Genomic DNA, 24547 nt, shown 5'->3' with positions numbered 1-24547 from the left:
CGTCAAACCCCATTTCTCCTCACGTCATCTTGTTAATCCAGACACTTGTTAATCCAGACACTTGTTAATCCAGGCAAGGGAAGTTGTATGAAATAAATACATACACATGTAAGGAAATGTCTCTGCGTCAGTTGAAAGATGCCCAGTAACAAAGTGATGGGGATTGTGTTCTTTACAGCAGATCAGGGACATGAACAGTTTCCCATAGCTATCCTATAGTGATTAGGGCCAGTGACTCGGAGTGAGTGAGTGAGTGAGTGAATGTGGTTTTACGCCGCTTTTAGCAATATTCCAGCAATATCACGGCGGGGGACACCAGAAATGGGCTTCACCCATTGTACCCATATCGGGAATCGAACCCGAGTCTTTGGCGTGACGAGCGAACGCTTTAACCACTAGGCTACCCGACCGCCCCCAGTGACTTCAATCAATGGTTTATTGCGCGTCATCGTATCTAGATGTCGAGAACTTTGCTTATAATATCAATCACTGGAATATCTGGTCTATGGACGGTCGGGGGCGGTCGGGTAGCCTTGTGGTTAAAGCGTTGAACCGTCACGCCACGTTGCTGGAATATTGCTAAATAACACCAAACTGTATCACTCACGATAGACAGTCGTCTCATGGGGGGGGGGGGGGGGGGGGGGGGGCGCAAGAAAATCTACAAACGTCTCTAAAGTTTCTCCTGATTTGACAGGATATATTGTTGCAAGTACATTACCTCGAATGAGCTTGTAAACTTCAATGGATACAAGAGAGGGACGTACAGAGCAGCAGCAATCACAATGGCCGCCATCAGGCCAAAGAGATACACGAAGTACTCAGTGCCCTCGCTGTACATCTCAGCGGGGGTTCCCAGGATCAAGATGGCGGACATGAAGGACACGAGGATGGAAATGGCGACGGGAACAATTTGCATGTCTCTTCCGCCCATTAGAAACTCTCCCGTTGTTTTCTGTTTGTTTCCCCAGCAGGCATAGAAGATGCCGATTGCTGCGGACACAGCCAGAATGAGGGAAAACACCACATAATCTGCTACTCCGAAAACTCGTTGCTCTTCTGCCATTTTCCCCAGCAATGAATGAGATGATTCCTAGTGTGTCCTTTAGACATTCACGTGCGGAATGAGAGGTATAGACCCGTTCATTCCTAAGCACCGTGTGGAGTCACGTGATTATAGGACAATACGGCCATAAATATGCTTCTCTCATTAAGAATTGACGTTACTGGTTTATGCGTTTATAGAGGTATAAGTTCCGCGTAGGGACGTGTGCGCGCCAGTATCTAAGGTTTTACTGCATCAGATACATATAACTTCAAATAGTCCCTCATTGGCGTTAAATACCTTACGTGATTGAGAACATATCGCGATAAATATGCTTCTTATGTATATAAGCAAACGAATGTGTGCACACAGGCGTTTTATTTTTTACCTCCATAAACGCCAAGGTAACGTGAAATGGGGTTTAACGTGGCTTCCGTGATTATTGCACTTACATAGCGATATGCATGTGTGTGTCGCTGCTTGTACTGGTCCTAACCATGGCCGGTTTTATAGTGCTAGTCCACTGAGAGACCACGCCGCAGTTTTGTCATGAATACCTCGCTCAGACACAGTGTACACTCTGCTAGGCAGGGCAACAACAAATAACATGTTTTCATATGTTTTTGTATAACGCGGAAGGGGATCGAACCACTTGCATTCCACTCTCAGGGAAGACACTCCATCCACTCAGCGTTTTACCACTTTGGAAAATCGCATGTGCACGGATATGACAAACCTAGAAACATAATCAGGGCGAACCGAGATTCGCATCCACGAGCATAGGTATCTGGCGTGCCCACAAGAAAAGAATGATTTTTGAAGAACAGAACGGTTGCAGTTTAGACAGGAACTATATGTATGTAGCGACATAATTCCCGTAAAGGCCATGGTTCACAATCAGTCAGTCAAATGTTTAAAATAACTAAAAGTTGATATGTGCACACTATGCATTTATAGGGATAGAGAACTCAACCATTCTCAGTAGGATGCCAGGCCTCTGTTACAGGATGATATAATCTCAATAGTGAGCCAATCCAACCAAGCGTGCTACTACTCACTCTGGTTGTCAAGGCAACGCGTGGCTAGGCTCCTGCAAACTTACAGGAACTGCCTGTGGTACCAAAATCACGTCCCAAATTATATGGCGATAGATTATATTATCGATAGGGAACAATCTGACACAAGAAATATGAGAACAGAAAACCTGACAAACTTTAAACAGGCACTTAAGAACTTTCTTTTCAAGAACGCCCTCATCTTCCAGAGGCAAGCGTGTCCACTAGCATGTAAATTTATCAAAGGCTAGTTTGTACAAGACTTTGATAGAAAGGCTAGTGCAGGATGCTCTAGCCTCGGGAAGAAGGAGAGTCTTTGACTAGATCAGTCATTGTGTAAGCGCATTTTGGCAGTTGTTAATTGGAAAATGCCCTATACAAATTCTACCTTTTATTTAGTTTAATATGATTTATTCACAATGTAAAACTAAGATATTTTCCTTAGTTCCTATGTGTCAGACCGGAGAAAAAAACACCTTCAATTACAGGATATTAGTAACATCATATTATGTGTTTATCAGATGTACAGATATATCATTGCATAAATTATCACTATCAAATATCAATACAAGTATGGATAAATGTATGAGCACATCGCCGGCTGTAGGCTGGTCATACTGTTTAGCGTTTGTGCGTAAATACCTACACGGTTGTCAACAAACACGGGAAAACAGGATACATCATTTTTGTCACCGATTCGACAAATTTGGAAATGTCCCCAGCATCTCGACCGTAAAACGTTTTTAAAAGCCTTCAGTGCTGTAACCCTGATCAAGCATTTTTTTTAGCAAGACTCGCTTGACGCTCTTTAAAATCATGGAAATAAGAGCATGCTTCATTGTACCTAAAACATGCAAAATGTAGACACCAAAGGTTGGAACTGCAGGAATATTGCTCGACATAGAGGGAAATAGTAGAAAGTCATACCTCTTTCCATACAGTCATGTGGATACGTTGTTGCTAGTTTGAATCCGTATGCATGGTTCTAAATATGAATCAGATTAGCCGGTTTCACTCTGGGAATGGAATTAGCTTTTTGAGCATCTTTGTACAATATCAGATCGTTAAGTTACGTTAAGCTATTTGCACAAAAACAAGCGTATTCTTTACGTAATGATTTATTGTTGTGTTCGGTTTGTTTACATTATCTCAGCGCAAATGTGTACACACCATTACGCTATGACGTCACGTCCCGCAGCATCTGAAGTGACATCATCTACATGTACCGCGTGTCAATGACGCATAAATCCTCGTCTCAAATCATACATCATGTTCCACCCAGTTAAGGTGCGGGTCGTACAGGTATACGAGCATGATATACATGCCAACAATTACACCACAGCATGATGTCACGATTACAATGCCATACAGTGTATCATGAATGACGTATTGCTTTGTCAACACAGTTTTCACTGTAAAAAACTCCATTTATTCACACAGATGTTATTGGGTGGCTGAGTGAGTGAGCTGTTCAGTTATAACGCAGCTTAGTGTGGGAGGAAAGTCCGATATGATGCAGCTTTTAGGTGTCTACCACTTTGGTGAAATTCGCGAGATGTGATGATAACAAACCTGGGTCGAAAATTCGAAACAGGAATCAGAGGTTTCTGTGACCCTAAAGGACGTAACTCAGCAGTGCATTGCGGCGTCTTGAAGGACTGAAGCACCCATGCTGTCCATTTCAATGTAAAGTGTTGATCATAAAGTGTTTACCACACCATTGTGAGTGGCCTCCTGACAGCACCATATATAGTTCCTTCGATCCCCCTGTGTGTTCACTCTTGTTGCCACAAGTACAACTCGTTGGATTATCAATCATCTTTTATTGCTGTGACACAGCACATGTTCAGTCCCTCTATACTTACAGCGTTGTCCCTATTGGGATCACGTGTTTAGCTATACACTATACACTGAAAGTATATTCGGTAGACGCTCGATTGCCAATACACACGTGCAATCTACCATGTGGTTGATAACTGACACAGGCTTACACCCTGAAACCATTGCCCCGCGAGCCACATCAATTTTGGCTATCTATTTTCGAAATGTGGCTTAGGCAGCCTGTAACCAAAAATACAGAGTAGACGTTCTAGATTCACTGGTATAGTGGGCCTGCCCTGATTGAAAACCTGAGTTAGTTTGGCACATGGTGGACGATCCAGCTAACACCCCCTGGTTGAGTTTGGCACATGGTGGACGTTCCAGCTAACACCCCCTGGTTGAGTTTGGCAAATGATGGACGATCCAGCTAACACCCCCTGGTTGAGTTTGGCACATGGTGGACGTTCCAGCTAACACCCCCTGGTTTAGTTTGGCAAATGATGGACGATCCAGCTAACACCCCCTGGTTGAGTTTGGCACATGGTGGACGATCCAGCTAACACCCCCTGGTTGAGTTTGGCACATGGTGGACGTTCCAGCTAACACCCCCTGGTTTAGTTTGGCAAATGGTGGACGATCCAGCTAACACCCCCTGGTTGAGTGTGGCACATGGTGGACGCTCCAGCTAACACCCCCTGGTTTAGTGCGGCACATGGTGGACGATCCAGCTAACACCCCCTGGTTTAGTATGGCACATGGTGGACGATCCAGCTAACACCCCCTGGTTGAGTTTGGCACATGGTGGACGTTCCAGCTAACACCCCCTGGTTGAGTTTGGCACATGGTGGACGTTCCAGCTAACACCCCCTGGTTTAGTTTGGCAAATGGTGGACGATCCAGCTAACACCCCCTGGTTGGGTGTGGCACATGGTGGACGCTCCAGCTAACACCCCCTGGTTTAGTTTGGCACATGGTGGACGATCCAGCTAACACCCCCTGGTTTAGTGCGGCACATGGTGGACGATCCAGCTAACACCCCCTGGTTGAGTGGGGCACATGGTGGACGATCCAGCTAACACCCCCTGGTTGAGTGTGGCACATGGTGGACGCTCCAGCTAACACCCTCTGGTTGAGTGTGGCACATGGTGGACGTTCCAGCTAACACCCCCTGGTTTAGTGCGGCACATGGTGGACGATCCAGCTAACACCCCCTGGTTTAGTGCGGCACATGGTGGACGATCCAGCTAACACCCCCTGGTTTAGTATGGCACATGGTGGACGATCCAGCTAACACCCCCTGGTTTAGTGCGGCACATGGTGGACGATCCAGCTTACACCCCCTGGTTGAGTGGGGCACATGGTGGACGCTCCAGCTAACACCCCCTGGTTTAGTGTGGCACATGGTGGACGATCCAGCTAACACCCCCTGGTTTAGTGCGGCACATGGTGGACGATCCAGCTAACACCCCCTGGTTTAGTGCGGCACATGGTGGACGATCCAGCTAACACCCCCTGGTTTAGTGCGGCACATGGTGGACGATCCAGCTAACACCCCCTGGTTTAGTGCGGCACATGGTGGACGATCCAGCTTACACCCCCTGGTTGAGTGTGGCACATGGTGGACGCTCCAGCTAACACCCCCTGGTTTAGTGTGGCACATGGTGGACGATCCAGCTAACACCCCCTGGTTTAGTGCGGCACATGGTGGACGATCCAGCTAACACCCCCTGGTTTAGTGCGGCACATGGTGGACGATCCAGCTAACACCCCCTGGTTTAGTGCGGCACATGGTTGACGATCCAGCTAACACCCCCTGGTTTAGTGCGGCACATGGTGGACGATCCAGCTTACACCCCCTGGTTGAGTGTGGCACATGGTGGACGATCCAGCTAACACCCCCTGGTTTAGTGCGGCACATGGTGGACGATCCAGCTAACACCCCCTGGTTTAGTGCGGCACATGGTGGACGATCCAGCTAACACCCCCTGGTTTAGTGCGGCACATGGTGGACGCTCCAGCTAACACCCCCTGGTTGGGTGTGGCACATGGTGGACGCTCCAGCTAACACCCCCTGGTTTAGTGTGGCACATGGTGGACGATCCAGCTAACACCCCCTGGTTCAGTTTGGAACTATTCCCTGTCAGTATTTGCGTCGGACATGCACAAATAAACCAACCACAATATTTAAGTATTAAGAAAGTAATGTAAGGAAATTTATGAAAGGAATGTAAGCTAAAGTGCTGACCATAAATAAATGCTATGATGTAAACAACAAAATTATAGACAAATTCAAAGTACATTGCTGATTAATAACGCCATCAACTAAATCAGTTCCAAACCGTTTGTTCAAGTGGTTCGATATTCACTTACCGCAAATGCGCTTGTTAGTTTCAGTGGGTAAAGCATGGGGACATACAGTAGCGCAGACACAACACAGCCAGACATACTAGCGAGCACCTGCAGGTAAAACTGGGTCCCTTCCGTGTAAATCTCTGCGGGGAAACCAAGGATGAAGATGGCGGACATGAAGGAAAGAAGAATGGACATAGCCACAGGTATAACGCCCATATTTCCAGAAGCCATCAGAAATTCTTGAATTGAACTTTCATTTCTTGATTTGATAGCGTAGTAAACACCTATAGCAGCAGAGAGTACTAACGTCAGTGAAAACACCACATAGTCCCACACTCCAAGATATGCCGTCTCCATGCTTAGAGAGTGTACACCTTTTAGCAGGTATATTCTCTGCTTTCAAGATGTCGTGAAGACGTCACACATTCCAGAGGTAGGTGGACACGCTGTTACAGGAGCCGTGTTATAGTGTAGCTTGACTGGATGCGAACGTAACACGTCTCAGTGATTGAACAAATAGGTGAGTGTATTGGAAGTCCTCTGTTTCCTTGCCAGTGAGACTTGTGACTCCCCGTCGGGGATCAAAGTCTGCACAAAAACACACACAGTCATTCGACAGGTTCAGTCCCAAATATGATGTATGACATCCTTGACATTACCAGTTCAGAGCCCTTATTTTGAACAGTCATTGTGATTTTCATTTCTGTATTCAAGCAGTATGAGTCTTTTACAAGTGTCAATAACAGGTTCTGCATGGTTATCTTGCTTTATATTTATAGGTCTCTTGCTATATATTTATAGGTCTCTTGCTATATATTGCATAGGTCTCTTGCTATAGTCAACATAGGTAACTAGCTGTATACAGAAATAGGCCATTGTGACGTTAGACATCCATCAAACCCATAGCGCTCCGAGGGTGTTAATACTAAATCCTGTTGGACTAGCACTTATCATGTTGACATTTACTGGATGCTTCGAACGAGATTATGGTATCATTATAGACGAGCTTGTTTTGGGCTAATTCTCAATGAGTCTAAATTGAAATATTTGAAGAATGTTATTTTAATATAGGTGATGGCAGATTCACTTAAATAAAATAGTCCATGGCAATCTATAAAACTATGTAGACATAACTTGTGTCTTATTGAATAGTATGTTTGTGAGAAGAGATCATGTTACCTTAAGCTAGTATTTATCTAAAAGCTTTAAATCTATTAAACTATGTAGACATAACTTTTGTCTTATTGAATAGTATGTCTGAGAGATGAGATGGTTTTACCTTAGGCTAGTATTTATCTAAAATCTATTAATCTTTTAGACTATGTAAACATGACTTTTGTCTTTTTGAATAGTATGTCTGGGAGATGGGTTCTCGTTACCTTAGGCTAGCATCTATCTAAAAAGCTATAACTGAACTACTGAACTATAACTACTAACATTTTGTATTACTTGCTGTTCTATAATTATATGAAATTTCATATAAATTTCATAACTTGTAAAAGCACTTGCTCTGGATCTAATTATTATATGAAAACTTAGTATAAATGCTATATCAAGTTTCATGGTCAAGCGGCCGCAGTTATAGTTATGTAATAATACAGTATCTTTACCAGGTGACGTATCGTCGGTTGCGATTCACGTCAAGACAACGCACAATTCACTGACTAAGGAATCACTCAAAGTCAAAACACAAAAGGCGATTACTATGAAGGTCAAGCATCTTCACTGGTTAGTACACAACACCACTGACAGTAAACTGCTTGGCCGTAATCTCTCCTCTTCTTATTATTAAGGAAAGAAACGTTTACACATTGTGTTTTTTGTACAGAGAAGTGTTCATTATTACCTTTGTTAACATGAAAGATCATTAACATAATAGACATAATTTGTATGTTTACGATTTGTTTCTTACCAGAACTTGTATGTATTATGAATAGATGCTTTCTATACTTTGTATGTGTTATATGTGTTTAACACCGTGCGATAGGCTGTTCCAGAAACTATACTCAACAACAAAAGTTCCCGTGACACCAATATTTTAGTGTTTTTTTCAAACAAGTAAAGTTTGGTTTTCAATATATTGTAGTACATGTATGGAATCAAGTCACACAAACGCAACTGCTACAGAAAAGCATGCATTCCATGCAAAAGTTGACTTTTATGCAAGCCCCATGCATTTCACAACCTAAGGATGGGTATAAAAACATGTGCGTTAACGGGATTCCATATGCATTAGTTAGCATCGTGCTGACAACAACCACTCGGAAAAACAACAAAATTACGCAATTTTTCAACATTGCGAAATGCCACGCCTGTCCGAAAATGAGCGTCTTGGTGAGCTATTGGTATCTTTGAAGCAGGATCGAGTCAACGTGATGTTGCAAGACAATTTAACGTCCACAGAAACACCATTTGTTGTTTATGTCAACTTTGGCGACAGCCGAATGCAATCAGAGACCATCCTCGGAGTTACAGGCCACGCGTAACCAATAATCGACAAAACACTGGATTCGAACAACACACCTACGAAATCGATTCCAGCCAGCAACAGTGACTGCAAGAAGCATCCCTGGCCTTCGACGAATATCTTCACAAACCGTACGTCGTCGCCTCAGATGTGCAGGGACCGTTGCCAGAAGACCCGCCAGACGTCCTATTTTGACAGGAAACCACCGTCAAGCACGTCTACAGTGGTGCCGACAGCGTCTACGCTGGACGGCCATGCATTGGGGACAAGTTCTATTCACTGACGAGTCTCGTTTTCACCTCAGCCACAGCGATGGACGGATTCGAGTGTACCCACGTCGAGGTGAACGTTACGTCAATCATTGTGTCATGGAAGGCGATCGGTTCGGGGGCGGCAGTGTTATAGTATGGAGTGTTATTACAGCAATCCAGGGGATCCGTTTGATAGTGGTAGAGGGAAATCTCAATGGAAAGTGCTACCGCGACGAGATCATCGGCCATGTTGTTCTACCGTTTTCGCGTCGCCATGGCCCAGGCATTACCTTTCAACATGACAACGCCCGGCCTCATATTGCTCGACTCGTTCAGGATTCTCTTCAACAAAACAACGTGAATGTCATTCCCTGGCCGGCTCGCTCTCCTGATCTCTCACCAATCGAGCACATGTGGGATGAGATGGATCGGCGCCTTCGACGTCAACCGCGTGTTCCTCAGACAATCCAGGAACTTCGAAACATGCTCCAGCAGATATGGACAGATATCCCACAGGACTTTGTGCAACGCCTGGTCCATTCCATGAGACGAAGACCAGAGATGGACACACACGCTATTGATTCGTATATTGACATTTTGGCATGTTCATGTTTTTGTTTTATTTTATGAAATCACGCATTTTCTGAAGTCAGTATGGCAAATTAAACCATTTGAACACTAACAGGAGTTTTTTTATCTGTTGCAAACCGAAATTGTTTCAGATTTGGTAAAAAAACCATAACTTTGCATTAAATCTTATCCAATGTCACAGGGACTTTTGTTGTTCAGTATATTACCAAGATACTGAAGGTATTTTGATAGACATGACACAGCATTGATGAACTTAGAACACAAATGTAAAGTCGTGATTACTCAAGTCCATTCATCAAATCCGACAGTTGCTACTTTTAGGAACAACGAATGCTTTTCACAGTGAATGTGAATCACAGTGATCCTGCGGGTGTCAGAGGTTATGATCCCGGCTCCACGTGCAAATGCTCTTCACGTACATATGACAATTTATTTATCTATGATTTCGGAAGCATTTTACGTTTTTATGATTTCTCAGGGATCAACTCTGATGTCATTATTTGCTTGTTTTCTTCTAAATATGTTTGTCTGGATTACAGCTCTAATTATCATTGACTAACTCACGTACAATTGTTAAAGTACTTTCGATACCATTTAATTGAAACAATTATATGTATCTCCAAAGTTGCCGTTTCAGTTTACGTCATCTCGCATTATAATAATGATATCTTAAAGCATGTGAGTGACGTTCTTACAAGATCATGAAAGACTTGTGTGGCTTCGGGCAAATAGCGTAGCCCATATATCGTACATTATGTTAATTGTAACATGGTTCCTACAAATTCAACTAATACAGACTTTCACTGCCTCATGTTTTTTACGCCCCACTTCCAGCAATACGACACTCGGCCAGACAATCTGGTGATTTCTATTACGAGTAATGATCAACACCGCCGTTGTACGATGACACCCGTGGCGGTCGGGTAGCCTAGTTGTTAAAGCGTTCGCTCGTCACGCCGAACACCCGGGTTCGATTCCGACATGGGTACAATGTGTGAAGCCTATTTCTGATGCCGCCCCCCTCCCCACCCCCCCCTCCCACACACGACGACACGCACAATTTGTTTTCAACCTAATCACCGATATCACCCGTCTTATAAACATGCCTCGAAGGTTGCATTTGTCTTACCTCAAACGAACTCGTTACTCTCAGCGGAAACAGCAGCGGGACGAAGAGCTGGGCACCAACGATCGCCCCGAAACCCCCAAAAGCCTGCAGCCAGAACTCAACCCCTTCCGAGTATACCTCTGCAGGAGTTCCAAGAATTAGAATTGCAGACATAAACGAAAGTAGAATTGAGACTGCCACTGGTATTACTCCAAGACTTCTGTCAGCCAACAGGAATTCTTTGGTTGTTTTCTGCCGTCCTCCCGCGCATGCGTAGTAAATCCCAATGGCTCCGGAAACAGCCAGCATTCCAACAAAAAGAACGTAGTCCAGTGCTTCGAGATAATATTTGGCCATCTTGTTCAATAATAAATCTTTAGTCTTCTACAGATCTGGCTGTTCAAACATCAAATCAATGGTAGCTTAGTCGAGGCATCCTATGGCACGTTGATCATGGAGCGTGTCTTAGATAATTGTTTGTCCCAAGGGAACTTATGGTGTCTCAATCAGTTCATATTGCATTGACTGAGTATCTATCTAGGTGTGTGTACAACACGGTATGTATGTTATCTAGCTGATAACACAGTGCTTCGGATGGCACGCTGGATTAAGACAATGACACGCTGACACCAACGTGATACGATGATGCAGCTGTTATATATCTATACACAGAAAACGTGGACGGTGTGGACCCTGTATGTCTTAACTGTCCATATTACACCAAATGTCACTACCTGGCAGGGCGTGAAGATCCGGAGTAGAACAGGTCTTCAACAACCAATGCTTGCCTCAAAAAGCGACTATGCTTGTCGATGAGGCGACTAACGGGATCGGGTGGTAAGGCTCGCTGACTTGGTTTGATACATGTCATCGTATCCCAATTGCGTTTATTGATGCTCATAATATCAATCACTTGATTATCTGATGCAGACTCGATTATTTACCGACTGCTGTCATATAGCTGGAATAATGCTGAGTGCGGCGTTAAACAACAAACGAACAAACAAACCTGGCAGGGCAACAACAAGTACCATCTTATAACGGCTTGTGGTATGAAGCGGCCGGCGTTCCAACCACCACCATTCTGTTCTCCGGGCAGACACTTTGTCCGAGTTTAACCGACAAGCTGTACACGTGACACCTTGCTAGCCCGGACACCTACTTTTAGCGACTCGGTGATGAAATGCGTTAGTGAGTGAGTATTGTTTTGTACCGTTTTATAGCAATATTGTAGTAATATGACGACTTGGGACGCCAGTACTGGGATTCGCACACTGTACCAATGAGGTCAATCAAACGCAGGCCTTCGACATGACGACGGAACCATTAACCACTAAGCTAGCCCACGCCCCGGTCATGAAACACATGTTCCGGAACATTATATATTTCATACAAGACCAACTCGAACACATTTTTCAATCGATACAGATTCTGCAAGGATAACAAGTTGATTTCGATACAATAGATTTCCTGATAAGTTTTAACAGCTGTTAGTTAGACTAGTGAGACTTCTGGCTCCATGACTAGACACAGACGTATACATCCAGTGCTGTTCCTTGTGCTGTAACTTTCAGAGTGAGTGAGTGAGTGAGTATGGTTTAACGCCGCTTTTAGCAATGTTCCAGCAACATCACGGCGGTGGACACCAGAAATGGGCTTCACACATTGTACCCATGTCGGGAATCGAACCCGGGTCTACGGCGTGACGAGCGAACGCTTTAACCACAAGGCTACCCGACCGCATTTTGCCTTTTTCGACCAATGGAATCTTTTCGGCGGATAATAGAGACCGTTTATTCTCTGTCGCTGACGTTTCATATTTACAGTTGCAGAGAGTTGATATTTGAAGTTACCTTTATAGTTCTACCTGCACACTGATTGACCTTCAGCTTTTTGTCTCCAGAACGCAAAGCTATTGAAACAGATAACGAATTTATTATTGCACACATCTATTCGGCTTAGTTGTGTATATGACAAGGATGAGATGGTTCACTGATCCATTACTCTTTTTTGAGCATGATTTAGTGCGTGGATAATAATAATAATAATAATAATAATAAATAGTATTATTATTATTATTATTTATCTGTTTGTAAAAGCGTGTGGTTCACCACTCGACACTCATATGGTAAATCAAACAGTGTCAGATGAGAAAGTGACGTCACATGGACATCATTACGTCCGTACAACCTGTCAGAAAGGTAACGACATGTTATAGAACAGCAGCTTCCTGTTACAAGTAGGAAAACCACATTACATTACACAGTACAGTTGTGTTGAGTTGAAATGGGGTTTAACGTCACGTTCAAGATTAGTGCACTTGTACAGCGACGAGTTTTAGTGCTAGCCCACTGAGATACCATGCCGCTATTTAACATGAATTCCCCACTCAGACACAGAATACTGACTTCAACCAGTCCTTGTTTTAGCCCCTAAATTCCGAGCTTCAGGCAGGGTAACAATAAGTACCGTCTTTTAACGTTTTTTGTTATGAGCGTTATGGCGGCCGGGGATAGAACCAAAGACCTTGCGCTTTCCGGGCAGACGCCAGATCCATTAGACCACGAAGGCGGTCATACAACGTAAAGAGAGCGATTTAAATCCCCAGAAAATGCTTATATTAAACAATATTAAAATCCTCAAAAATAGATTCAATACCGATACAATACAGGACTTGTTACAAAATCAGAAATGATATGAGGGTATCGAATGTACATGTATGTCTATTTCATACACACATTACACATTAGCATACACCTCGTATCTGACCTTTGTTAAAGGGAAACAACTCACCTCAAAACTGCTCGTGACTTTTAACGGATAGAACAGCGGCACGAACACAACAGCTCCAAAGACTATCCCAATACTTGCCATAACCCGGATGTAAAATTGTGTCCCATCGTTATACATCTCTGCAGGATAACCCAGCACCATGATGGCGGATATAAACGACAATAGTATTGAAATAGCAACCGGAAGTACGGCCATGTCTCTATTCGCCAATAAGAATTCGGCTGTAGTCTTTTGTTTTCCACCGGACAAAGCGTAATATATCCCAATGGCCGCCGAAATAAGCAACATCGCGGCAAAAACGATGTAGTCCCATACTCCTAAAACGTTGGTTTCTTTCTCGAGAACCATTATGTACAAACTTATGTATGTGTAAATATAAGTAACCTAGATACAGATATCATAGTTATTAAATCCTGGGACATATCAAGCTGGTATTTAATCAGTTACGGTGCACGTGATACGGTGATATGACTTTCAATGTGTTCATCGCGTCACATGAGCTAATATTATCAGCTGACGTTATAACGTGACAGATACATCAAGATGAGCGAGAATGTCACAAGGTGTGTTGAAATGGGACTTGATGTCTCATTCAAAATCATTTGTGTATGTGTGTTTGGTGTGTGTGTGGTGTGTGTGTGTGGTGTGTGTGTGTGCTCTATGTGTGTGGTGTGTGTGTGGTGACACGGTGTGTGCCGTGTATGTGTGTGTGTGTGTGGCGTATGCTGTGTGTGTGTGTGTGTGTGTGGTGTGTGTGTGCTTACCAATGCCTAAGTGCTAGCCCACTGAGATGCCAAGCCGCAGTTTAACATAGATACAATACACAGACACATTAGCCCAGTCGACCGGTCCGTGTTTTATGCCCTTTGTGATCCAATTTCTACAACAAAGGGCCATTGCATGTGAGTGAGTGAGTGATTTGGATTTAACGCCGCTTCCAACAGTATTCCAGTTCTATCACGGCGTGTCAGCTTCACGTGGGATGAAAGCCGGAAGTGATATTGGTCTCAGACGTTAACCACTCCGATGAAACCCACGAGCACGTGTGTGGTGCTGACAAGCCTAGAAACATAATCGGGGCGAACCGGAATTCGAACCCATCATAGGTTTCCGACGTGCCCAAGGGGTGCAACTCTGCACAGCGAATCGCTGCGCATTAGACGACTGGGCCATCCGTTCGCCGCCATTGGCATGTATTCCAATGGTGTGTGTAGGTATTAAATGTGCTCAGCACTGACAACGAGTAATATGTGTTGCAACGCCGTGTGTAGCAACATTCCAGACCCGTGAAGATCCGGGGTAGAATAGGTCTCCAGCAACCTATGATTGCCATTAAAGGCGACTAAAGGGATCGGATGGGCAGGCTCATCTCCAGTCTTTATCATTGTATCACTTAGTTTAAGCAAGTCTCGTGAATATTATGTGTGAGGCAGATAGTGTTGCGAAAAAGAAATTAACGGGACCTAATGTTGTAAATCCAACCTGATTCTGGTGAAATGCCATCTTGGGTCATAATAACATTCAACACTCATTCTCAGTAAACTGTTGCATTTATGTCTCTGGCGTTCCTCTCGTTTACTGTATTGAGTAACCAGAAATTACTGTTTGTATGAATTACTCATTATTGAGTTCTTGTTATTGTAGTTTTGTTTGTTTGTTATTTAACGCCGCATTTTGCAAGATTTCCGGTATAAGACGACGGCCTGTAAATAATCAAGTGTACCAGACAAGCCATTGATTGACATCATGGGTAACGACGTCACCGAGGTACATGGGCATGTCATCAACCATCAACTTCGAAGTGTTCTTCAGGCAACGCACCCGTGAAGAGCCAAGCTGGAATTGTTTTCGGCAACCCGTGCTTGCCGTTAGAGGCGACTATCCTTGTCGAAAACAGCGACTAACGGGAACGGGTGGTCAGGATCGCTGACTTGGTTGATGGATGCCATCGTATCCCAGTTGCGTGGATCGATGCCTGTGCTGTTTGTCTGAAGGGATGCAGGGTTACCTCCCTTTTATTAAAGTCTTTTGTTTCAGCGGCAGGCAGCTAAGCCTCGTGTATTATCGGCCTTTGTTCCGCCATGTGGTCCAGCGAAAAACGCGCTCTTCTGACACATCTAAGAAAATACAGTTTCTGACCATTATGTAGCACGTACTGTGTTGTGAGTACTTTGTATGCTTTAATTCTAACGCTTAGAATTCATTATGATCTATATTTTTCAGTGACAAAGTGTCACTTGGTTATATAGACTCTGAACTCTCTTCAGTATGTATTTCTCTCGGCCCTGTTAAGGTTAGATTAATGCTGAATAATTAAATTTTCGTTGTGTTCATGGAAATTCCTGCATTCTGATTAGCTGAATTGGTCACGTGTTATTGCATTCATTTCCCAATGAATGTAAAAAATTAAGCCACGCCCACCGCTGCGCACTACTTTTATTACTGCGGAATGTCGGGGAATCACAATATTACAGTCGAGGGAATTTCCTTTCTGCTCACGTGTATCGTCATGCACAGGACATTTAGCGACTTTCATGCATATACATTGTCCAAACTACCCTTTGAAACCGAAGGCCGAGAATGAATGAAACAGCAAACGTGCAGGCTCGCTCGCCAGTTTTTTTCCCGCTCGCCTCGGTTCAACTTTCATGTCTTCGCGTTTCATTTCTAAGTAGCATTTCTCCAACTGTTTTACCGTAATCAGAGAAGTAATGTTTGAATCACGCAGTAAATGACCATGTTATTTGAAACAGCCGCCTTCTCTCGGACATATTTCTTCCGGTTCGTTACAGTCTGACTGTTGCAAGTCTTTTCGCCTCTTGCCTTAATTGACAGGTCAAATGAACATTGTTTTAATCCCACTCTCCGTTGATTGGCTACTGACTGTGTAGGCGTGTCAAGTTATGTGCATAAATTAAACGATCACCTGATTCATGTCACGCCACTGTATGTATTCCTACACCTGGAATGTTCATCAATGCCGTCATTTTTGTCTGTTTTGATATATGCAACTGTTTTGGGTTGAAATATTGTAGATAAAACATGTTTTACGTTGTCGAATTTAATTATAAGCATTGACTGTGTATTTTTTTCGGTTCATTGAGGTATGAATCGAAAAACCGATGTGCAAACTGTATGAATCCGCGTAGATTAATGCTGATTGTTTCACAGCACGTAGCGATTCTCGCTCTGATTTGGCTCGGTACTGCTGTATAACTAGTCATTTGTTAAACAAATATAAACGTCCGAAAGTTTTGCAAGTCCATCAGGTAAACATATTTTTCCTTGTTCAGATCTCTGTATTTACTACGTGCAAGTGATTGATAAAATGCTACCGAGGACCTCGCGAAATTATTAAGAACCGCACACCATACATTGTTAATATCCGCTAGCGAAGCAGCTTTGAGCACGTGCAACAACGGCGAAAAACATTTTCCTCGTACGTCACGCAAGGGCGACACACACACAGAATACAGGCATCAAAGTTCCGGTGTGTATCTCAAATGTTTTCAACAAGATGTTTCAATGTTTCGTCAAAAAGTAAAAATACGGATGTGTTTTAAGTAGAGGAATAAACTCGGGGTCTCGGCCCCATTATTTTTAAGGGATGGAGAGTATTACTCCTCACGCCTTGGTCCTAGTCAGGGTCGCCGTTTTGAGACGAGAAGATGATTATCAGTCGGAGTGTGTGGTATTGCTTGGCCTTGTCACGTTGTTAGAAAAAAGCAAGTACTCCAGGAAGAAAGGAGGTTCGTTAAGTTTGCCAATGTAAAAGAATATTAGTTTGATTTATTTACCTGTCAATTACTTTTTCCGTGTAAATAAACTTGAAATGCCTCTGAAAATCATTATATGTTATCATTCACCTGTTTTGGAAATGTTATTTCCTTGTTTTTGCAAATTGTTTTCAGCAGCTGTCAACAGGTATCGCAAAATGGCCAGGAAGTGTAGTAAAATTTCTTCAAGTTTAGAAATGGATAGTATTCTCTACTAAATTATTAGTAAATTGTACTAGTCTACGACAGGCCACGTATAATGGTCAAGCAAATATTTACTAACTGGTAAGTAAAATCTAACAAGTTAGTATCTGAGTGGCAGTGAAAATCACTGAGTAAGTAAGTGAAATTCGTTAATTTTGTCAGTGGTGATTACCAGCAGAGCCGGCAAGCATAGGTTGAAGGGACTGGGGAATCGAACCCGGGTCTTCGGCGTGACGAGCCGACGCTTCAACCACTAGGCTACCCAACTGCCCCTATACGCGGATGCAGAAGGGGTCGTGTTTAGGTATACAAAACGTATGACTACATCTTTTAGTTAAATGTAACTAAAATAACACGTAAACTGTTTCACGAATTATTTCCATTATTTGCATATTTGGCAAAAGATACACCAGCGCTTGCCGTTTGCAAATATCACCAGCTGATGTACATGTGTGCATACAGTATTTCAGTTCCTAACAACATTTAAACGGTTATGGGCCGGGAACGCCAAATCTGAATATTAGATAGTCCCGGGAGTGCCAAACTCATAAATCGAGAGATTCAGAATCTGCTGTTGGTACCGGGATGCCAAATCGACGGATTTTCCGTGAGTGCGGTCAACCGTGAATCCGTACCGTTTCATGATATAAACGAGCGTACCAAAATACATTTATTTAGTAGAAATACACTTTATGACATAAACGAATTGTAGCTTGTGAAAATCGAAATAACAACGACATGACACTGAGTAAAAATGAATGCTATATAAGTTTTCTCTTCCACAATAATGCCACCAAAATGACAAATGCGCAAGTGAGAGTGACTTTAATAGAGAGTGTCAGAGGCGGACATCAGCTGTACTTTGGCGGGTAGAGATTTCGTCGCAAGAGTGTTCATAATGAAACCAAATATGGGAGATGTGCTGTCGTCGGATGGACTGCCTGCCTTTCAACCCGTGACGACAGACTCAACAAGGTTGAAGGACTGGCCCACACTCATCCTTTCCGACCGACTATACTGACCAGGTGTCGGAACCTCTTCACCTGGACTGAACATTAAACAAAGCCAACACATAATTCGAGGGATTCTTTGATGGAACATTGATGGATTATTATGAATATGTACATGTTTAACTTTTTAACTTAAAATGCATTAATAGTCCAGGCAAAATAAGGTTTCACTTGGAACAAATTGCAACAGAATTTATTTTACCACAATGCATTTCTACAAGGTCCCGAAAACAACATACTAAAAGTCCCAAGCAATGCCAGTTAGGGACATATGTCTAATTTGCATAATCCAATATGGCCACCAATTATAAATATATCTTTCATATGTCAAATGAGGGTCATGTTTTGCTGAAAAAAAGCAAGTGTTGTCTTGCGAAACATCCATGTTATGTTTCTAAAAAGATATTCACAACTCCTGAACGTTTTCGATTATTGACAAATCTGCAAACATTCAAGATGGCCGCCAATTTCAAGATGGCCGCCACGTTTCCTATATGTGTGTTTACTCAACCTAAAAATAGGATCCTACAACTAATTAATTCTATCAGACTTACCTACCTGAAAAGCACTTGCTGTATGTAGGGAGTAGAAGAGAGGCACAAAAATAACGGACGCGATTGCGCATCCGAGACTCCCTATCACTCTCATGTAAAACTGGGTTCCTTCTGTGTACATCTCCGCTGGGCTTCCGAGAACCAAGATGGCGGACATGAAGGAGAGAAGGATAGATATAGCCACAGGGAGTACTCCCATGCCACTACTCGCCAGTAGAAATTCCTTCGTACTTTTCTGTTTTCTTCCCACCACAGCATAATACACACCAATTGCCGCACTTATAAACAGCATGGCGCCAAACACTGCATAGTCCCAGGCTTCGAATCGTCGAACCTGGTCCGCCATGTTGAACGTTTGGGGTGACAAGAATGGGTGGCTGTGCGGGATGTGGTAGTGTTGACTGACTGGTACTTGTGCTGACACTAGTAGGTGGTAAGGCTGCAAAAAGGAGGCTCTTCATACGATATACAGATTCATACATATGATATACTGCTGTGACCACTGTTAGCAAACAGTACCCTATAAACCACTGACGGGCTGACAAGCAGAAAGGGTTTGAAATATTTATTTTTTGATTTAAAAAAGTTGACACGGCATTGTTTAAGTATTATACTGAAACGCATTGAAAACGCACCAGAGGTAAAAAGTGATATTGACGCTTAACCAAGCGGTGTTGGCTGTTTACTAAAATCACACTCGGTTCCTTATGTAGAGGACCTGGAACACATAAGGGGTCCACAGACAGAGTCAGTTCCGGGTATGACAGCCCCTGGCTGGATTGCATCCCACACAACGCCTTCTCATGTACACTATCAGTCTCCAGATAACAGCTTGTGGAACCCTATGCCACTCACGTGCCCCGACGGCCATTGTAGACGTGCATTTCGGTGCCTTAGAGTCAAAATCGAGTTAACGAAAGGATGACGGCACGTTCCCGTTCCTTAAGTGTCAATCTCGGCATTGAAGGGCGGTCAAGTAGCCCAGTGGTTAAAGCGTTCGCTCGTTACGCCGAAGACCCGGGTTCGATTCCCGACATGGGTACAATGTGTGAAGCCCATTTTTGGGGTCCCCCGCCGTGGTGATATTGATGGAATATTGCTAAAAGCGGCGTAAAATCAAAACCTACTCATTCTCTCGGCATTGCGTCCCCAGTGCTATTCAGCGGCTACAGGGATTATGCGGTAGCGTTTGAATGTCTTCCCATTATACTCCATTTCTGCACGAATAGGTAATGACACTTTGAGTTTTTTCGGGCTTTGAACGTGTAAAAAATGTGTTTTTGAGCACTGTTCCCTTTTGCGGTTTTTTGACGACTGACAACAGTTTTTGATGGTTTGGTTGTTTGTTGTTTAACGCCGCACTCTGCAATATTCCACCTATATGACGGGGGTCCGTAAATAATCCAGTCTGGACCAGACAATCCAGTGATTAATATCATGAGCATCGACCTACACAATTGGGATCGATGACATGCATCAACCAAGTCAGCGAGCTTGACCACCCGATCCCGTTAGTCCCCTCTTACGACAAGCATAGTCGCCTTTTACGGCAAGCATGGGTTGCTGAAGACTTATTCTAACCCGGATCATCACGGGTCAACAGCTGTTTTGGAGCTTCCTCAAGTCCTAACCATGGGCTGTTTTCGTCGTTCTTTTCCAACTATCATGTTAATTCCATGGATTCATGTTGGCGCCTTTTCAAAGCGGGTCAGTATATATACGACAAGGTTCATATTCCATTTATCATTATCTGAAAACAACAATGACATGGTAGCATATATAGGTCCTAGGCCAACTGGTGATTGGTTGTTGTCTGAAGCCGCAGTGAGCAATATTCCAGCAATATCACGGCGGCTGGTACATTATGGATTCTTGACCAGACCGGTGACTGAAAGCATGGGAGACGCCGTGCATCGTCGGGGCACGATGATAACCATTGTCCTTCACCCACTGCGGTTTACCCGTGGTGGGGTAGCCTAGTGGTTAAAGTGCTCGTTCGTCATGCCGAAGGCCGAGGTTTGATTCCTTATATGGGTTCAATGTGCGAAGCCCATTTCTGGTGTCTCCCGTCGTGGTGATATTGTTGGAATATTGCTAAAAGCGGCGTGAAACCATATTTACTCACTCACTCACTCACCCTTTGTACTTCACCCAATGTAGTCGGGGTGATGGGTTTCTGTAGCCTTGGAATAGCGGTGGCGACTTCTTATGCGAGGACAATGTTATAATGCATGGCCAGATAAATTGTAAGCGTCTTCCCATGAGGGCTTCTGATGAATGATTCACCTTGCGAGTAAAATGGTATACAAGCACGGCCAGATAAATTGTAAGCATCTTCCTGTGAGGGCTTCTGATGAGTGATTCACCTTGCGAGTAAAATGGTATACAAGCACGGCCAGATAAATTGTAAGCTTCTTCCTGTGAGGGCTTCTGATGAGTGATTCACGTTGCGAGTAAAATGGTATACAAGCATGGCCAGATTAATTGTAAACGTCTTCACATCATGAAGGCCTGCGAGTTCGATGGTACACCAGCGCTGCGTGTAACAAGTGGGCATCTTCCCATGACGGCTTCTCGAGACTGAACGATGCTGCGTTAGAATGGTGTGATCGCACAGCAAGTAAACAGTAGTCGTCTTCCCATGACGGCTTCTGGTGACTGATTCATGCTGCGAGTAAAATGGTATACAAGCACGGCCAGATAAATTGTAATCGTCTTCCCATGAGGGCTTCTGGTGACTGATTCACGCTGCGAGAAAAATGGAACACAAGAACGGCCTGATTTATACTTTATATGTTCTCATGGCAGCTTGTAGTGACTGTATCGCTGCAAGTACAATATTAAACATATATAGCCAGATTAATGGAAAAAGTCTTTCCAGGACATATTCTAGTGACTGATCCACGCAGCGAGTACAATGATATACATATATAGCCAGATTAATAGTAAACATCTTTCCAGGACATATTCTAGAGACTGATCCACGCTGCGAGTACAATGATATACATATATAGCCAGATTTATAGTAAACGTCTTTCCAGGACATATTCTAGTGACTGATCCACGCCGCGAGTACAATGATATACATTTATAGCCAGATTAACAGTAAACGTCTTTCCAGGACATATTCTAGAGATTCATCCACGCAGCGAGTACAATGATATACATATATAGCCAGATAAATAGTAAACGTCTTTCCAGGACATATTCTAGTGACTGATCCACATAGCGAGTACAATGATATACATATATAGCCAGATTAATAGTAAACGTCTTTCCGGGACATATTCTAGTGACTGATCCACATAGCGAGGACAATGATATACATATATAGCCAGATTAATAGTAAACGTCTTTCCAGGACATATTCTAGTGACTGATCCACGCAGCGAGTACAATGATATACATATAAGCCAGATTAACAGTAAACGTCTTTCCAGGACATATTCTAGTGACTGATTCACGCAGCGAGTACAATGATATACATTTATAGCCAGATTAATAGTAAACATCTTTCCAGGACATATTCTAGTGACTGATCCACGCAGCGAGTACAATGATATGCATATATAGCCAGATTAATAGTAAACGTCTTTCCAGGACATATTCTAGTGACTGATCCGCGCAGCGAGTACAATGATATACATATATAGCCAGATTAATAGTAAACGTCTTTCCAGGACATATTCTAGTGACTGATCCACGCAGCGAGTGCAATGATATTCTAACACGGCTGAAGTAACAGTAAGTATCATCTCATCAGGGCTGTTAGTGACCGTTTCACGCTGCGAGTACAGAGGTATAGTAGCATGGCTTAAATAATGGTAAACCGTCTTCCCATGACGTCCTGCGTCTTTGCAGTAGCCTAGTGGTTAAAGTGTCCGCTCGTCACGCCGAGGAACCGGGTTCAATTCCCCATATGGGCGCAATGTGTGAAGCCCATTTCTGGTGTCCCCCGCCGTGATTTTTCTGGACTATTGCTAAAAGCGGCGTTAAACAATACTCACTCACTCCCATAACGTCCTACTATCCATGTAGCATCGCAATGTCACACAATGTGGCTCCTAGCCACCTTTAAGATTCACTTTTCCTTGCAAAATTGTGCGTTGACATAAGCTGTCTCCCTTACGACGACTAATGGGATCGGGTGGTCAGTTGCATGGAGCGATGCTCATGATGTCAATCATTGGATTGTCTGGTCCAGACTCGATTATTTACAGACCGCCGTCATATAGCTGGAATATTGCGGCGTTAAACAACAAACAAACACAATGACCTTCGACACCTAATTAAATTGGAGGAATACACAATGCATGACTTTGTCACATTCCATGATCACGCTGTGTTCTGTAAAAACCCAGAGGGTTTCTTGTGGGTTTACCCAACACCGTATGTCAACATGTTTGTCACGATCGACCCCAATGCAAACTTAATAAGTAGTTTACGACGCATTGTGCTCCCTGAAGTGGGCTGACCCGACCATCACTTACTGTCCTCCCGAAAATAGATATACACTCTTCAAAAACAGAAACGCACAGGTAGTATGTTCTGATGAGCACAGGAAGCTATGCCAGACTATGTACTAGGATTAACAAAAAAATAGATTTTAAAATGTTGTGTTATGTCGTAATGAAATAAGCATACAGACAGCAGAGATGCGCCTAAAGCGAACATCGGGACTCACGAGGAGAAGAAGAGGGTGTATTGTCAGCACCTGAACACATTTTGGTTCAGATTAAAGTCACTTCAGACGAACGGCGTTAAACCCAACTCACTCACTCACTATTCATTGGCGGCGTTAAACCCAACTCACTCACTCACTATACATTGGCGGTGTTAAACCCAACTCACTCACTCACTTTACATTGTCAGCGTTATTAAATCCAACTCACTCACTCACCCCACATTGCTGGCGTTAAACCCAACTAACTCCCTCACTATACATTTGCGGCGTTAAACCCAACTCACTCACTCACTCACTCATTCACTATACATTGGCGGCGTTAAACCCAACTCACTCACTCACTCACTATACATTGGTGGCGTTAAACCCAACTCACTCACTCACTATACATTGGCGGTGTTAAACCCAACTCACTCACTCACTTTACATTGTCAGCGTTATTAAATCCAACTCACTCACTCACCCCACATTGCTGGCGTTAAACCCAACTAACTCCCTCACTATACATTTGCGGCGTTAAACCCAACTCACTCACTCACTCACTCATTCACTATACATTGGCGGCGTTAAACCCAACTCACTCACTCACTCATTATACATTGGTGGCGTTAAACCCAACTCACTCACTCACTCACCATACATTGGTGGCGTTAAACCCAACTCAATAAACATTGGTGGCGTTAAACCTAACTCACTCACTCACTCACTATACATTTGCAGCGTTAAACCCAACTCACATACTCACTCACTCACTATACATTGGCGGCGTAAAACCCAACTCACATACTCACTCACTCACTATACATTGGAGGCGTTAAACCCAACTCACTCACTCA

General features: G+C 43.5%; 2 protein-coding genes across 3 annotated transcripts in view; both read right to left on the bottom strand.

Annotated features, from left to right (window-relative positions):
• The window catches only part of LOC139460837 (sodium-coupled monocarboxylate transporter 1-like), a 41745-nt gene extending 27914 nt beyond the window's left edge, over positions 1–13831 (bottom strand). The window contains exon 1 of one of the 2 annotated variants that reach the window (XM_071242312.1): positions 13484–13831. In XM_071242312.1, coding sequence (XP_071098413.1) covers positions 13484–13831 — 348 coding nt within the window. Of the gene's footprint in view, positions 1–10711; positions 11183–13483 lie in introns of those variants that run through there. The other variant, XM_071242313.1, reaches the window with a different exon arrangement.
• Positions 13832–18800: 4969 nt separating this feature from the next.
• On the bottom strand, positions 18801–19373 carry LOC139460443 (sodium-coupled monocarboxylate transporter 1-like). Its single transcript, XM_071241929.1, has 2 exons — positions 19032–19373; positions 18801–18821 (listed from the first exon to the last, which is right to left on the bottom strand). The coding sequence occupies exons 1-2, from the start codon at positions 19371–19373 to the stop codon at positions 18801–18803; spliced, it is 363 nt and encodes a 120-aa protein (XP_071098030.1).
• Between the last annotated feature and the right edge of the window lie 5174 nt (positions 19374–24547).

This window comes from Haliotis cracherodii, unplaced genomic scaffold, assembly GCF_022045235.1.
Source record: "Haliotis cracherodii isolate W230 unplaced genomic scaffold, xgHalCrac1.p SCAF_14, whole genome shotgun sequence".
Lineage (NCBI taxonomy): Eukaryota > Metazoa > Mollusca > Gastropoda > Lepetellida > Haliotidae > Haliotis > Haliotis cracherodii.
The sequence above is the reverse complement of the archived record's forward strand: the minus strand, read 5'-3'. Positions and strand labels throughout refer to the sequence as shown.